This window comes from Canis lupus, chromosome 31 (assembly GCF_003254725.2).
Source record: "Canis lupus dingo isolate Sandy chromosome 31, ASM325472v2, whole genome shotgun sequence".
Classification (NCBI taxonomy): Eukaryota; Metazoa; Chordata; class Mammalia; order Carnivora; family Canidae; genus Canis; species Canis lupus.
The window spans coordinates 37,852,629-37,869,592 of record NC_064273.1 but is presented as its reverse complement, the minus strand read 5'-3'; the positions used below and the strand labels follow the sequence as shown (position 1 = coordinate 37,869,592).

Genomic DNA, 16,964 nt, shown 5'->3' with positions numbered 1-16,964 from the left:
GGCCTGCCCTGCTGGGGACGCTTGTACGAAGCCCCTCTTCACACACGGGTGGACCCCGAGCACACAAATACCTAGCACGCTGCTTCCTCACTAAAACCTCTTTTTCTCTTGGATGGACAATGGTTTGGGCTTTTATTGGTGACCCCCTGACCCCTCGCACACGCCTCCCCCCAAGTCCCACCCCTGCCCCTGCAGGCTCCAGCACCGGCTGTGGATGCTCCCTGGACACTGACACCCAGGGTGGGCTCAGACATGCGTCCAGCCAGCCTTCCTGACCGGGTCTCTGCAGGCCCAGAGGACCGGCAACGCTGCTCCCGAGCACCCCTCTCTCCGGGTCCTGCTGTGCACCCACGGTCTAGCTCGAGGCCCCACGTGCGGCAGCCGCTCAACAACCGATGAATGAGGATATGCACAAGGTCACAGCTGGGGCTCCAGGTCACTTGGTGTCCAGAACGGCTGGTGGGCGGGGACAGCAAAACCACGGACACATGACCCACCGGGCCAAGAGCGGCTGCCTGGGGAAGGAACACCATAGACAAGGTCCAGCAAGAAACCGCCATGACCACCTCACACCCACTAGGGGGGCGATTATCTGAACATGACAAGCGTAGGCAAGGAGGTGCCGAAGTCGGACCCTGTGCCGTTGGCGGTAACACGAAATGGGGCAGCCACTGGGCACAACAGCACGGGGCGGAGGGGGCTCGAAAATGGGAGCCACCATGTGAGGTAGGGATGGATCCCACCTCTGCACCCGCCACAGAGGGCCGGTCAGGCACCTGGTATGTTCGTTACACACAAAGCCTGAGGGTGGAAGCCACCTGGGGTCATCAACACACGACTGGACAAACGGAACGCTGAACCATCCAGCCACTCGGAGGAAGGACGTCCCGACACCTGCTACAACGCGGATGAAGCCGGACGACCTCATGCTCAGGGACGTACGCCCGTCACGGAACACAAACACCATGTGGGCCGATTCAGACACAGAAAGTACCCTGGGGGGGGCAGGGCGGGGCTGGGGGCTGGGAGGTAGGGACGGATCCTGGAGGTGGGCGCTGGGGACTCAGCACCACTCACGGGTACGTTCCAGGATGGTTACAACGATAAGCTTTGTTATGTGTATTTTACTATAATAAAAAAGAGAGAATGTTTAAGAAAGAAGGAAACCTGACAGGAGGGCAGCCGGCCCGGAGCTGCAGCGGGGTGACCCCAGTGCAGTGCAGCCCTGATGCCCACCCGGCCGCCCAGCACCCTGTGCCTGGCCATCCCCCTCCTGTTCTCCCTCCTCCTGAGCCTCAGGGCCTCAGCCCCCCGCCCTCCCACGCCCCTGCCCCCCATCCCCTGGGAAGGTCTGATGTTCTCCTGAAGCTGCAGACCGCCCGTACCCGCTGCGCCCTGCGGAGCTCAGGCCTCTCCTGCACCCAGCCGCCCCAGCCACGTCCTTGGGCCGCCCGCCTGGGTGTGCAGGTGGCTGCAGTCTCCCCAGAGACCGCTCCAGATCCCAGCCCGTGCCGTCTGGTCAGACTGGGGGGAAAGGCTCATCGGGGGCGGCTGCGAAGGTCCTGGCGCGCTCAATGTCCTTGTTCAGCCCACCAGTGCTGACTGCACCCCTCACGGCAGGCCCTGTGCGGGGGACTCGGCCCCGACACGAGCAACCATAGCCCTGCACAGCCCCTGGGGCTCAGCCAGAGGCACGGAGCCCGTGGCGCAGGACACCCTATGCTCGCTGGACAGGCCTGGGCCCAGCCTGGGCGGGTCTCGACCCCTTACCTCTTCGGAGTAACAAACTACCCCCACATTTAGTGGCTTAAAACTTCACTTTAGGGATCCCTGGGTGGCGCAGCGGTTTGGCGCCTGCCTTTGGCCCAGGGTGCGATCCTGGAGACCCGGGATCGAATCCCACATCGGGCTCCTGGTGCATGGAGCCTGCTTCTCCCTCTGCCTGTGTCTCTGCCTCTCTCTCTCTCTCTGTGACTATCATGAATAAATAAAAAAATTTAAAAAACAAAAACAAACAAACAAAAAACACTTCACTTTATTTGCTCACGGTTCTGCGAGTCCACAGTCTGGGCAGCCTGTGCGCCTGTCACCATTCATTCACGGGTCCAGCTGTCAGACGTGGACCCCCAGCCGCCCCTTGGAGCAGGATGTCCGGCGCTCCGGCTTCCCGTCTCTCGGGAGCACTTGGCCCTGGACACAGCATCCGCCTCCCACCCACCACACAGCACAGCACAGCTGCGGCGCGTCTCTCAAGCCAGCACGGCCCCTCCCTTGGCTCCCACCCACTCCTTTCTCACACAGAGGAAGGAGTCGGCACCAGGGAGCACTTCCAGGTCCTACAAGAACCAAAGCCACACGACCTTCCTGCACAAGTGGGACACAGAGAAGACACTGCTGGTCGGCTGGGCAAAAGCCGGGGCCCCGGAGCAAAATCTTGCCCTCGGCGTAGAGCACGCTGCAGGCAATACCCCGAGGACCTACAACTAGGCCTACCGCATTCAGACTGCGCAAAATCAGGATCAAGATCAAGTCTTAAAAGAAGTTGGAGGAAAAAAACCACCTTACCAACCAAGGAGCAAAGATGACTTTCCAAAGAGTCCTCAGACACCAGCACGAGCAGGAGGACAGTGCAGCGAATATTTAAAATCACTGAGAGAGGGATCCCTGGGTGGCGCAGCGGTTTGGCGCCTGCCTTTGGCCCAGGGCGCGATCCTGGAGACCCGGGATCGAATCCCACGTCGGGCTCCCGGTGCATGGAGCCTGCTTCTCCCTCTGCCTGTGTCTCTGCCTCTCTCTCTCTCTCTCTGTAGCTATCATAAGTAAATAAAAATTTAAAAAAAAAAAAAAAAAAAAAAAAAAAAAAAAAAAATAAAATCACTGAGAGAAAAAAAAACCACCAATAAAAATAGAAAAAATCAGAGAGAATCTATCACATCGGCAGATTAAAGAAAAAAAAATCACATGACAGTATCAACAGATGTAGAGAAAGCATCTGAGAAATCCCAACACCAATTTATGATAAAAACTCCTAGGAAATTAGAGGGGAACTTCCTCAACCTGACGAAGAATGCCTACAAAGCATACTTGACGGCCAGGAACTCAGAGCTTTCCCACTAAGACCAGGTACAAGGCAAGGATGGCCCCTCTCCCCACTCCTTTTCAGCATCGTGCGGGAAATCTCGCACGATGCTGAATTAACCTTGTTAATGCAATAAGGTAAGAAAACAAAAGGTATAGGGTTTGGGGAGGAAAAAACAAAACCGTCTGTGTTCACAGATGATGCGATTTTCAACGAGAAGATCCAGGAGTCAACAAAAACCCCTCCTAGAGCTGGTGAGCCATTGCAGCAACGTTGCAGGGCACAAGGTGGATGCACACGACACCTTGAAGAGGAGCGAAGTCCCAACGCTGACACTCCCCGGCCCCGAGAACTACCCCGGGCCCTCAACTCCCAGCAGTACGGGGTCGGGGACAGCGGAGCAGGAGATCACAGACCCACGGGGCCCGACCAGCCGACTTTGACAAAGGAGCAGAGGCAGGACGGGGCGGGGTGGGAGTGGGGGGGAACACCGCCCATCCGACAGCCGGCGCCGGAACACCCAGTCTCCACAGGCAAATACCCCAAAATCCACAGAAATCAACTCCAAGCAGGTCACAGGCATAAATGTAAAAGGCAAACTATAAAACTCCTAGAAGACAACAGAGAAGACCGCGGCGGGCCTGGCGGTGATGCCTCTTTAGAGACGACCCTGCAGCCACGGCCCGTGGGACGGGACTGGTGAGCTAGAGTCGCTGGCAGGGAGAACGCGGGCTGTGCCAGGACCACCACCCCCGGGAGACGAACTACACGCTGGGGAAAGGGCTGCACGCGAAACATCGGAGAAGATGCGGACCCCCACGACCACTTTTACAAATTCAAGGAAATAAACATCAGGCTTTAAATTGGGCAAACAGGGATCCCTGGTGGCTCAGTGGTTTGGCGCCTGCCTTTGGCCCAGGGCGCGATCCTGGAGTCCCGGGATCGAATCCCACGTCGGGCTCCCTGCATGGAGCCTGCTTCTCCCTCTGCCTGTGTCTCTGCCTCTCTCTCTCTCTGTGACTATCATAAATAAAAAAAAAAAATTAAATTGGGCAAACAATCCAGAAGGCACTTCGCCGAAGAATATGCGAGTATATGAGAAGCTGCTCCGCGTCCCAGGCCGTCAGGGAGACAGCGACAAAGACATGGGTGACGCACGGCCTCTGAGAACGGCCGCCACCCAGGCCCCAGGCCACGGCTCCGGTGGCGAGGACGGGCGACAGGCGCTGGTTCACCACTGGCGGGGCTGCGGGACGGGCCGCCTCCTGGGAGGGCAGTGGGTGGCATCTTCCCAGGATCACCCGCGCTCCTCCGGGCGCCCTGCAACCTCGGCCCTGGTGTCCACGCGACACCCACGCAGTGTCCACGGCAGCTCTCTGCGGGACGGCTGGGCCCTGGGGCGCCCACGCTGCCGCTCAGCAGGGGCACGGACGGAGATGGCCCAGCGGGCAGCAGGAGTGCACCCAGCACTAAGGGGGAGCTGCCCCCCCCTCCAGGGACCCAGAGGAACCATGAGGGCAGGTGACCCGGCGACGGCAGCCAGAGCAGGAGGGCTGCGCACTGCGCGATGGTCTGGGGCAGACACAGCCGCGGGGATGGGGCAGGCTGGGGCGCCGGGGGTGGGAGGGAGGACTCCCAGGGCCAGCACCCGTGAGGGGCCGCAGTGCTGGGTGCGTCGTCACCCAACCCCCGCCGACCTCACTTCCCCTGCGGGCCCCGGGTGATGACGACGTGTGGGTGCGGGTTCACCTGGGGTCACACACAGCGCGGGTGCGGGATGTGGCAGGGAGAGGAGGGCTGCGGGAAACCTCTGTACTTACTGGTTTTTTTTTTAAGATTTTTTTTAAATTTATTTATTCATGAGACACAGAGAGAGAGAGGCGGAGCCACAGGCAGAGGGAGAAGCAGGCTCCATGCAGGGAGTCCGACCTGGGACTCGATCCTGGGACCCGGGATCACGCCCTGGGCTGAAGGTGGCGCCAAACCGCTGAGCCCCCGGGTGCCCCCTGCCCCTTTCTGCTCAGTTTTGCTGAGAACTTAAGACCGCTGTAAAAAAATGAAGTCGATAGAAAACAGATGAATAAAACGTGCTTCCCAGGGAAATCTTGCTGAAAAAAGAAACGGAGGAGGAGCTGGAGCCACCCTGTGGTGCGCTGAGGGCGGGCACCGGGGGCCCCACGTGACGCAGGGCGGGCGGCAAGCTCATGCTGAGCTCACCACTGCCGGGGCTCCCGCCTGGCCCTGGGGACGCTGGCGGCTGCCTTCCCGGAGCCCCTGGGCCATGCCGAGGGCACACGACAAACCAGGAACGGGTAGGCAGGGCCGCAAGCTCACGACAGCAGGCCGGGGGGTGCAGGAACCCCCCGTGGGGTGATGCTGAGGCAAGGGCTGAGGGGCACGGGGAGCTGGGCTTTGCAGGGGAAGGGACGAGGGGTGAAGGGTCTGGGCCACAGGCATGTCCCCGGCCTGGGGGGTGTCCAGGAGTTTCCGGGGCCCCCCATCTACAGCCTTGCCAAGGACAGCAGGCACATCACCCGTGACCTCCGTGGCCCTTGAACTCCCTCTCGGCCATTCCTGCTGGCCTCCATCTGGAACGTTCTTGACACACAGCCGGCCACGTCGCATCCACCTGTTGCCCCCCCATTGGATCCGAACAGTGCTGGGCATGCAGGAGGCGCTCAATCGTTGTCCACAAATAAACACCTGGACTCCCTCTGGTTCCGGTCTGCCAGGGCCACCCTCCGGGCGTTCCCACCGCTTCACGTGCACTTCCCGAGCCCGGGCCCCCGCCGGTCCTCCCGCCTGGTCCTCCCGCCTGGTCCTCCCGCCTGGTCCTCCCGCCTGACCCTCCCGCGTGGGCAGTCAGCGAGGCAAGCGGGTGCGAGTGCGCCGGGCTCCGGCACGTGGCCTCATCACCGCCGTGGGATTTTAGGAACGCAGGACATGCACGCGCCCTTCTGAACTGGGCGGTCAGATGCTCCATCCTTTATTAAGGTCCCGGAGGGTCCACAACGGCCAGCACAGAGCTGCGCGGATGCCGCCCGGTCTCGCGAGCATTGCTGGGGGGGCTTTTCCTTACGTTCTCCTTCCTTCTCTGCTCACCTGCCCTGCCCGTGAAGCACCGCGGGAGGGGACTGGTCAGCCTGTCGTGTCCCGAGCACGGGCTCTGCGCCCCATGGCACAGATCTGTGTCCTGAGATCACCCACGCCCCGCGCAGAGACCCCTGAAGGGGTACAGGCGCGTGGGGGCTCCCGGCGGCACCAGGGGCTGCCCGGGCACAGGCACAGGGTCCACTTCCCGAGGGCACCCGGCTGCGTGGTGATGGCTCCTGGGCTGCTGGACACCACTCTGCTGCGGGGCACGTCCCCGGGCATTTCCAGGAGACATGAGCTGCACCGCAGAGCAGATGGACTCCCACGCGCTGCTTCGGGATGACCTGGTGACGTAAAGGTGGGCCCACGACAGAGCACGGAAGAGGCGTCCCCGACCTGGGAGCAGGGGTCGTCCTCCACACGAAGGGCCAGGACGGGCCTCCGCGGCAACTAGGAGGGTCTGCTCCCCGAGGCCCCCAGGGAGAACGGGAGAAATCACGAGGGGCCCACGTGCCCGACAGGGGACCCGTAACCCAAACGCACATGTAGCTCCGGTAACAAACAAGAAACCAAATGTGCGCTTCACCAAAGCAGGTCGCCGAAGGCACAGAAAAAGACAAAAGGGTGATCGGCCTCGGCGGACATCAGGGCCACAGTGTGCTCACCCGCCGGGGGCGAGGACACCAGCAAGGCCCGTCAGGCGCAGGCGCAGGCGCCACGTGGGCTGGGGCCGCCGGGACGCCCATGCACTGCTGCAGCTCCTCCAGGAGAGCTGGGGACGCCCCCCGCCCGGGGGCCCCACACTGGGACACGGCCAGGGCACCCCCAAGGACACCGTGGACGCAGTGCTCGCAGGACACGGGAGAGCCCCAGCGGAGGCCCATTTGAGAACACGGCCCAGGGGACAGCCGCACGGCGCGCGATCGCCCTGAGCGCGGCTCCGGGGGTGGAGTCTGCTCTCCGTCCACAGCGGTGTTCGCCGCGTGCCGCCTCCCCGGCCAAGGGCCATCGTGGCCAGGGCGGCTGGGCCCGCGGGTGGGCCGAGGGGGCTCCTGCTACAGCAGGACCAAGGGAGGCCCTCGGAGCACAGGGGGCGGTGGAGGAAGGGTCAGAGACGTGCAGCCAGCGGGCACAGGTGCCAGGTGGGCAGGGCACCGGGGGCTCCGGGGGTGTGATACCTGGCGCTACTGCTGTGTCCATAGGTGCCCGCGCTCCCGCCAGGGGAAACCGCGGATTCAGCGTCACTTACCCCTTATAGGGGGTGGGTAGGGGCCTGCGCATCCGTGCCCTGTTCCCAGGCCGGCACCGACACGGCTCAGAGTGAGCTGGACCAAACTCAACGGCCGCTGTGTGGACCCCAGCAGCTCCGTCAAATCCAAATGAAGCACAAACGCTACAGCGTCTGGGGTTGGGGACACCCTCCCGGGGGTCACAGCACCCGGACCAGAGGGGGAAACGTGCCTCTGGGGGTGAAGCCCGCACCGCACAGGCTGCCACCCTGAACGCATCTCCCCACGACGGACGCACGCACGACGACGGACACCGGCTGGTGGTGCTGCCAGACACTTTATTGGTCCTTCTTCGTACACCTCAGGTGGGCCGCTGCTCGTGGCCTGGGGCCACCCTGCGGGGCCTCCGTGACCTCTCCTTCCTGGAGGGCAGGAACCCTCGCTAGCGCCCCTCACGTGCCAGCTTCAGAAGGCGCCGCACGCGGTCGTCCTCTCTGCCTCAAATGCAGCCCCCTCGTCATTGTAGTGCATATTTATTACAGATTAGATAGCTTCCAATTATCCATCAGTGACAGGTGGATTTCCTAATGACTAGTTCGTGAACTTACAGAAACTCTTCCCCCAACACCAAGTACCCTAAGCCGGTCAAACGTGAGAGCAGGGTGACGTCAGTCCCGATTCTCTTCCTGGAAAAGCAGGCCCCACTTCGATCTCGGGTCACACACGAGTCCAGCCTCTGCCACGGGGACAGAGCGTGCACCCCGATCCAGCCCCACATCAAGGACGCCTCTTCAGGCGGGACATAGCTACGGACAGAGCTACAAACAGGACAGCGAATTCCTGCCCCAAGCAAGCGAGCAGCGGAGGAAAACAGGCCAGCAGCTCCCCCTGCTGGAGGAGGCAGGGCTGCGGCCGCGTCACTTGGCGCAGAGTTCCAGCACCTTCTTCACCATGGCCCCGATGCCGTCGTGCACGTGGTGAAGCTCCGTCTCGCACATGAAGGCCGGGGTCGTGACCACCTTGTTTTTCTTGTCCACGTGGGCTTCGTGCACAGAAGTTATGGAAGAAGCTCACCCAGCAAGGACCAGGGGGTGTGCAGGCGTGAAGCTCCCCCGCCTCCGCCCCGAGGGCTCCTCCTCCTGCTGCCTCTGCCCACAGGGCCCACGACCCACACCGACCCGCAGCCTGCACGGCCTGCACCGCCTGCGCTCCGTGAGCGGAGGACACACCCACGAGGAGGAGAGGAGCTCCCGAGCAGACTGCTGGCTTCACAAGACACCCCAGGGCGGCACAGCCCAGGGACTGGACACACCCGCACACCTGGGCTGCCCCACAGCAACCCTGGACACAGCAGAAGCACCTCTGGTCTTCCCACCAAGAAACTGTAACAGACAGCTCGTCCCAGTGCCTGCAGCAAGAGGCCAGTCCAACCGGGGCCCTTCCTACATGGCTGCACTCTTGTCCTGGTCACACCAACACCAGGCAGTGACAGGCCTGGCCCTCGCTCCGCCCCAGCCAACATGCACCTCCCTGGACTCAGTGCAAAGGCCCTGCGGCCAGCTCTACCCAGGCAGCCGCCGGCTCTGCTGGCCACTCTGCGCAGCAGGGAGACACTTAAACCGCCTGCAAGGAAAGGCAGACACCCAGGGGTCACCCTGTCGTCTCCAGCACCTTCTGGGATGCTGTGCGGCTCTGTTCCCGCGCTCTGGCCCACATGGAGTCTGGGTCCTGGTGTGGACCTGGAACGTGCTCGGCCTGAGTCCCCTGCAGGAGGAGGAGCGCCTGGGCTGCCTGCCCATCCCCACCACCCAGAGCACTTCCAGCAAAGCCAGGCAAGCCCCCGTGCTTCTTCCACCTGCAGCCTGTATCTCCCGGGGGTGCGCTCCCTGCCCTCGGGGCGCAGTGTTGCCCCACTGAACCTGAGGCCGTCTGCTCACCCGACCAGGCAGCCCAGCGGAGCTCTGGGCCGGGGCAGCAACATCCGGCCAACTTAGAAACGCGGCCAGGGGACAGGTGCTACGCCTGTGATGCACGTGCTCCCAGACGCCCCCAGCAGCGCAGTCCCCCAGGCCCAGAGGGGGGTCCCGTCACCACGGCTGGCAGAAAGGATATGGTCACTTCCTTCACACAATGCTTGGCGCCCAGGGCTTTGATGGCTTCCGCGGTCCCCGCATACGGCCACCTGCCACCTTCCTCTTGCTCGTGGCCCACGGTGACCTCAACGCCATGGAGCACTTTGGCTGCGAGGACAGACGCGATGCAGCACAAGCTGAAAAGTGAGGGACCAGGTGAGCACGGGGCCGCATGTGGATGCTGGGGCGCAGCGGGGCACACGGAAGGAACGGAAGTGGCCTTGGGGAGGGGCGCCAGCTGCTACATATGCCCCGAGCCTCAGTCCACCGCCCCACTGGGCCCCAGGAACACAGCGGAATGCCAGTGGGTGCCAGGCCACCTCGCAGAGGGGAACAGATGGCAGCAATGGACTTAGGCCCGACTTTTGGGGGCTTTTCACACAACCGCAGCTCACCACAGAGCCGGACTACTCAGGGACCCTTCTCTGGAGAGGGTGCCAGAAGCAGTCTCATGGGACCTGCTGGAGAGCAAGGGCGTGTGGACGCACACCCGCTGCCCCACGTGCCAGATGCCAGCAGCTGTATCTTACCACAGCCTCCAGGGGCCCCTCGCAGCAGTGCCAGCCCCACTGCACCCCCACCCAGGCCATGCCCACAGCACCTGAGCCCCGCTGTTCATTCCCAGGTGCACATGGTGGCATGCAGGGCGGTGTGGCCCATGTGTGCCCTTGGGGCTCCTCTAAGGCTCTGCTCTTCGCCCGGGGCCCCACTGCCCTGCAGCTCCTGAGCCTGGTCGTTTGGCCAACACCAGACCCCCAGGTGCCAGACACGGGACCAGAGCCCTGCCTGCAGCTGTGTGCACTCGGGGGATGCGTGTGGCATCCACTGCTCGGCTGCAGGCCGGGCCACCCCGTCGTGAGGCTGGCGGGGACGGCCCTGCCCTCCCCTCCCCTCCCTCGGGGTCCACGCACACTGCCAGCGGCAGCCCAGCCCTCTCCCCCCGCTCATCTTCAGCGGGCCTGCTTCTCCCGTGCCCACCGGACAGGCTCTGTGCACAACCTGCCAAAATAAGCTGTGAAAAAATAGCGTCAAAACATATTCACGTCTGTTTTCAAACATCACAAAACCTAAAACAACTTGCTTAAAAACCTGTGGGGGGGAAACGTCCCTCAGCCACCAAGTAGGTAAAGTCACCAGGTGTGGAGTCTCCAAAGCGCCCCAGGTCACAAGCCCGCGGGGGACCTGGCAGCCAGCACAGGACGCACACACACCAGCACCCGCCCTGTCTCCGGCTGTGGACACGGAAGCCAGCCCGAGCCACGTGCTCCAGACGCAGGCGCCCGCGGGCACCACTCCCGCTCCGAGGTCAGGGGGCACACGAGCAAGGTGGCACCACCATCGGACCCTCGCCCCCAGCTGTGCTCCCAGCAAGCAGGGCACCAGGGTCCTCCCCGGCGCTCACCCCCATGTGGGGTGCCGCTCCAGGGATGGCATCCCGGGAGGGGAGAGGCAGGTGGCACCACTGTCATCAGCTCCCTGACGGCTCCGCAAGGTCTCTTCCGAGCAGACGAGCCTGACCGCCGGACCCACGGCTACCACCTTCACGAGGAGGGAGCTCCTGCACAGAGCCTGTCCTAACAGGACCCTGCTCACACAGCCCCAGGGAGCGGTCCTCGGTGCGCCAGGCAGAGCAGGGCTGCGAGGGAGCTTCTCCCACGGTGGACTCCAAGCCGAGCCCTCTCCACGCTCCAGCACGCTGATGTGGACGGCCAACACATGCGCTGGTGCACAAGCCAGGGGTGACCGCTGGGAGGTCCACGCAGGCCAGATCTGGTGCATAGTGGCTGTGCCAGCCGTCCTGAGCATGCAGGGGCCACGCGGCCCCACAGGAGGGCGTGGGGAATGGTGCTCACAGGTAACGCACCAGGCTACCTGGCGTGAGGACAGGAAGGCAGACACCAGGCGAGGGAAGGGGTGCTGGAAAAGGCTGGGGGGCGGGGAGGGCTGCAGGGGGAACTTTCTAGAAGCTCTCCTTCCCATTATGTCACCAGGAGAAACTGACGTAACCACGTGACCGGGGAACTCTCCAAGCTGGAAGGCACCCGTGACGGCACGTGAACCCCCTCAGTGAAGTCAGCCTTAGGACCACGCGGCCCTGCCCTCCCCGCCCCACGTACCCGATGGGCTTGCCGGCCTTGTGGAACTCCTTCAGGACCCTCTCCACATCCTCGTGGACTCTGCAGTCTTTCCCGTCAACGGCGAATGTGCTCCTGACAAGAAAAGGCGTCCTCAGGTCTGTGTGCCTGGGGAGCCTCCGACCCCCCCGGAGACGAACGTGTGGCTCTAACTCCCAGCATCCAACGTAAGCAGGTAACACGCGTGTGCGTGGCTTTACACGCAACTACATATAATTTTTTCTACTTTTTAAATCAGGAAAAAGGAGGGAGGGGAGGGGAGGGGAAGCAGACCCCAGAGTGAACCAAAGCCAGCAGGTGCGTGGGTCCTCAGAGCTCTGCTCCGTAAGCCCAGGAGCAGCGAAACCCACACGGGCCCAGAAGCTGCGACAAGGACCCCACAGACGAGGAAGAGGCACGTGGTGAGATGAGACGCGGCTCCTCTCCCCAGGCGAGCAGCTCAGGGGTCTGGGCGGCCTCCCCCCACAGCTGGCGGCTACGTGCTGGCACCTCCACGGAAGGCGACTGGCGGGACCCATCAGATCCCAGAGTACACGCTCTCTGCCCCGTGCACGTGTGGACGCCGCCATCCCATGAGGTCTGCTGCTGCGTCAGTGCCCGTGAGCCGCCCAGGCACCGACGGAGGCTCAGGGTAGGCACGCGCGTCCTTACGTACCATGTCTTACACCTTAAATACTCACACCTGCACCCCCCGAAGCCATCAGGCCACACAAGCGTCCGTCAGTCGGGTCATCTACCTGACGGACCCGCCTGTGCCGCTGTGAGGTGGCTAATAGGCCACCAGTAAGCCACGCCGTTTGTGAAAAACACAACGTTCAGGATGACAGGCTTAACAGGGCCCCAACCAGGAGGAACCGGGTTCCCACTGTGAACCTCTGCCCCAGCGATCTCACCTGTCGCTCCTGCTGCGTGCGCACTGCACAGCTGACAGCCACGGCTAAGGAGGCCAACCCCCAGGAGCCGGCCTCTCTTCTAAAAAGGTCAGGGGAGACTGGGGTAAACGCCCGCAAGCTACAGCTTCCCCCAGGAGGGGCGAGCTCACAGACAGGAGCACTGACCCAAGGCCACTGCTCCCTCAAATGCAGAGACGAAGACCCACCAACAGCCCAGCACACCGCACCTGTGCTTCCAGGTCAACCATGTGTGGGCGGTCGGCTGGGCCACAGACAGCACCCCGGCAGATCCCTAAAGGGCCCTCACCCCAGGGGCGGTGTGCTGCTGGCCAGAGATAAGGCTCATTTCCCGAGAAAAAAACCCTGATCCTGGCAGAAGCGTAAGTCTGGCCAACAGAGACCGTCCTCTGTCCCCCACCGCCAGAGGGTGTGGGAAGGGGCGGTGACAAGGGGCGATCACCGGAAAGGCTGGATTTGGAAGACAAAGTGGATGTGAGGGGAGGCAGGGCTCCCAGCAGGAGGCAGGAGTCTGGGCACTGCCTCAAGGGGCTCGGGACACCCGGCTCGGCCCTGGACAAGACCCATTCAGATGTCTGCAGGCCGAGGGCAGCCACAGCTGTCCGAACATGTAGGGAGCCTGCCTGGGCGCCTCCCTCACTTCTGGGCACAGGACGCCACCCACTGCGCTGCAGCCCGTCAGCTAACCTAAGTGGGGGTGCAGCGAGCACAGGGGTCCAAGGCATCTGGCTTGCACCCTGCCCCACGTGGTGCCCTGAGTACAAGGAGGCCAGAGGGAGGGGATGAGCTGACAGTCGGCCCAGGTTAGGGGAAGCAGCTTCGAACACCAACATGACGTCCCAGCTGAGTTTCAGGCAGGCAGTGGCACACAGGTCAGGGAGGGGGAGGTCAGAGGGGGTGCTGGGGCAGGAGCAGCAGGGGAGAGGGCCTGGCCAGGTCCCATGGGGCTCACAGAGACCCGGAGAGCACAGAGGAGGACAGGGAGGGCAAGAGCCTGTCACAGGAGGCAGTGGCGGCCGAGACCTTGGACAGGAGACCCAGATGGCACAGCAGGGGAGCCTGAGGGGCGCGTGCTGGCCGAGCCCGTGCGGGGAGGGTGCAGGCGGCACCCAGCACCCACGCGGTCTGGGAGCAGGGAGGCGGAGGGCCGGGGCCGGCCATCTGAGTTCACAGCCACACACTTTGTCAGGGGCCCCTGGGCGTGGGACAGAGTGGCTGCCTCCTTGCCCACGACACAGGAAAACACTCCACCCAGAGCCCAACATGCCGACGTATTGTTTCCAATGAAAACCGCACGGTCCAGGCTGTCACCCCCACAGCACACGTTTGAAGCCCGATGCGTGAGGTGCAGCTGCTCGCGGTCTTCCACGTCAGTTGCGAGGAAGCCACCCCAAAAGGGACACGCTGGCACGATGAGGCCAGTGGAGAATTTCCATGAGGTGCCCAGAAAGAAGAGATCAACAAATGAGAACAGAAAGAGGACCTGAAACCGGGAGCGCGTCACGCTGGTGTGGTGATAGCTTGAGGGCCAGCTCCCCAGCAATGACCCAAGCAAGGGGCCTCCCTTCCTCTGGCGGGAACCAGGCACCGCACGGCCCGCTAGAACAGCGGGTTCCCTGCTGCAAGGTCAACAGGTGAGTCGGTGTCAGTGAGGGACACGTACGGGACTCAGTCCTGATATGACAAGACCGGCCAGCACGGTGGTTAATCAGAGAACGCCCCCGCCCCCCCATTCCCCCAACACACGGTGGCTGGTACCGGGAGCGCCCAGAAAGGAGAAAAATCCACGTGCTGCTAGAGCTCCGCCCACGCCCCGTCCCAGAGCAGTGTCCTCCATGCAGCCTGTGGCCCCCCAGCCCCATCTACCGCTGTGCTACAGGTGAAAAGCAGAGACCCCAGAGCTCCAACACGCACAGGTTTTTGGCGGCTCCAAAGCCTCCAGGGAAGATGGCAGCGTCGTGATTGGCTGCGCTGAGCCTGGCCAGATCGGTGATCTTGCCCCGGGTGATCCTTGCGGACTCCGTCAGGACGTTCCTGGGAGAGAACACAGGGAGGCCTGAAGCCAGTGTCGGCCTGCAGAGAGCAGAGCGGGGTGCAGGGGAGGCCACCCCACAGCCAGGAAACACTTCCTCTGGTCCAGGGAAGACACTGGCACGTGTGCTGGAGGTCGGGGCCTACAGAAGACAGTAGAGCCCCTCTGAGCATCTGGACCTACTCAGTCGTGTGGGCTGACGAAAAACAGGACGGCGGTGAGAAGATCACGGCAGCGCAGGGCGCGAGGGAAGGAACCTGGGGTCAGCCACGGCAGGCGCTGCTTCCCCAGGCTGTGCGGCCCGAGGCCCACATCCCAGGCAGCAGGACAAAGCCTGGGGGCTGCCGGGGGCACTGCAGCTCCCAGGAGACAGAGCTCTCACTGTCTGGACTGGCTGGAAAATGCCCTGCTGCCAGAGTCGGACAGGATGGGCACGGAGGAGCTCAGAGTGCAGAGACTGCACGAGCCCTCAGGACAGAAACGCCCCGACACATTGGGGCCCACGCAGGGGGAGGAGGCCGGAGTCCAAACTGAGCCCCACGGCAGGAGGACGTCTGGCAAGTGTGACAAAGTCACAAGAGCATCATCAGGGCGCCGTCACAGAACGGCCAGAGCTCCCAGGCTTCCATCCAGGGACACGTGCCTCGGAACGCAGCCAGATTCCCAGTGGGACAGAGGACCTAAGCATGCAGGTTCTCAGGGAGCTTCTATCAGGCCTTGTCCACCCTCCAGGCCGCCGGCGCCAGGACCTGCACCTGCTTTCGCTCTCAGAAGGCTGCCCCTTGGTGTGGTCAACCACGTGCATCTGAGGGATGTCAGGAGCAAAGGTCTGCACCTCGGCCCCGCCACGACTCAAGTGAACCAGCACCCTGCACGAAAGAAAATCAGACAAGGCTCTGAGCCGCACCCGACCCGGCGTCCCTGCTAACGTGCGACTACGAGCAGCACTTTTGCAGATGCCCCATGGAAGCCCCTCCCGCACACGACCCTCGTACTGGGTTACAGGAAGCTAGGGTTGCCTTACCCACGGCGCCAACTCGCTGTCCCTGAACTAGCCTGCGGAGCCCAGCTGGCCCCAGGCTCCCTTTACAAACCGGGGTGCAGAGCACGGGTGACTGGTGTCAGAGCCTGGACGCTGAGGTTCCCAGGCTGCTGCTTCGGGATGCACTCCCTCCCGCGGGCCAGCGGATGCAGGGCCCGACACTCAGTCCAGGTCCCGCTCTGTGCCACAGGCTCCCGTCACAGCCGGAGGGAGGGCCCCCCTGCGCCAGGCTCCCCCTTCGGAGGAGGCGGCGGCGTAAGGTGCGGGGAAGAGCCAGCAGCACGCCGGTGCCCAGGCCCTGACCTCTGGCACCCGCAGGGCTCTGCACACGCAGCCCGGGCTGGAAGCTGTCGGGGCCGACCGACCGCCCAGTGCAAAGTCTGTTCCAGGCTCGGCGCCCGCAGGGCACCCCCCGCCGCAGGCCGCGAGGGACGCGCCCCCGGCCCCGCCCTAGCCCCGCCCCGTCCCCCGCAGCCACCCGCAGGCTGCAAGGGACATGCCCCAGCCCTGCCCTAGCTCCGCCCCCGCCCCCGCAGCCACCTGCAGGCCGCAGGGACGCGCCCCGGGCCCCGCCTCCCGCCCCCCGCCGCCAGCTGCAGGCTGCAAGGGACGTGCCCCGGCCCCGCCCTGGCTCCGCCCCCGCCCCCGCCGCCACCCGCAGGCCGCAGGGACGCGCCTCCGCCCCGCCCCCCGCCGCCCCTCGCCCGCAGGTCCCCGCGGAGGCGGCCGCGGCCAGGGCTGGCTCCGGCTGGGACGGCCGCCCGCTGCCGGCTGAGCCCGGGGGACGGCGCCCGACTGCGCTCGGCGTCCTCCGCGGCCCCGGGGCTTACGCTGCGGCCTCCTGCAGCTCCGTCCCGTCGTAGACCCCGCATCCCGACAGCACCTGCGGGCGGCAGCGGTCACGGGGTCCGCCCGGGGCACCGGCGGGGGCGGGGGGTGGGACGGGGTGACGGCGGCCAACCCGGGAGGGGCCCGCCCGCCGCCCGCCGCCCGCCGCCCGCCTACCGCCTACCAGCGCGACCCTGGCCCCCGGGCGCGGCGCGGAGCCGTGGAAGGCCGCGCGCGGGGCGAACGCAGAGGCCGCCCGGAGCCTGCACGCCCCCAGCGCCCTGACCGCTGCCATGACTGCGCGGCTGCGTCTGCGTCTGCGTCTGCGCGTGCGCCTGCGCCTGCGCACGGCCGCCCGGCCCCCGCCCGCGAGCGCGCCGGTGGGCGTGGCCGCGCCTGCGCACAGCCAGGCCCCCGCCCCCGTGCGACCCGGCCTCGGCTCCCGCCCGCACCTGCCGAGGCGCCCCCCCGTCCCTCGCCTCC

General features: G+C 64.3%; 2 protein-coding genes across 3 annotated transcripts in view; one reads left to right on the top strand and one right to left on the bottom strand.

Annotated features, from left to right (window-relative positions):
* The window catches only part of CSTB (cystatin B), a 449,713-nt gene that overhangs the window by 119,409 nt on the left and 313,340 nt on the right, over positions 1 to 16,964 (top strand). The gene's annotated exons all lie outside the window — the stretch shown is intronic.
* On the bottom strand, positions 7,720 to 16,818 carry GATD3 (glutamine amidotransferase class 1 domain containing 3). Its single transcript, XM_025462118.3, has 7 exons — positions 16,666 to 16,818; positions 16,484 to 16,536; positions 15,367 to 15,480; positions 14,494 to 14,613; positions 11,651 to 11,743; positions 9,514 to 9,670; positions 7,720 to 8,447 (listed from the first exon to the last, which is right to left on the bottom strand). The coding sequence occupies exons 1-7, from the start codon at positions 16,774 to 16,776 to the stop codon at positions 8,319 to 8,321; spliced, it is 777 nt and encodes a 258-aa protein (XP_025317903.2). The 5' UTR covers positions 16,777 to 16,818; the 3' UTR covers positions 7,720 to 8,318.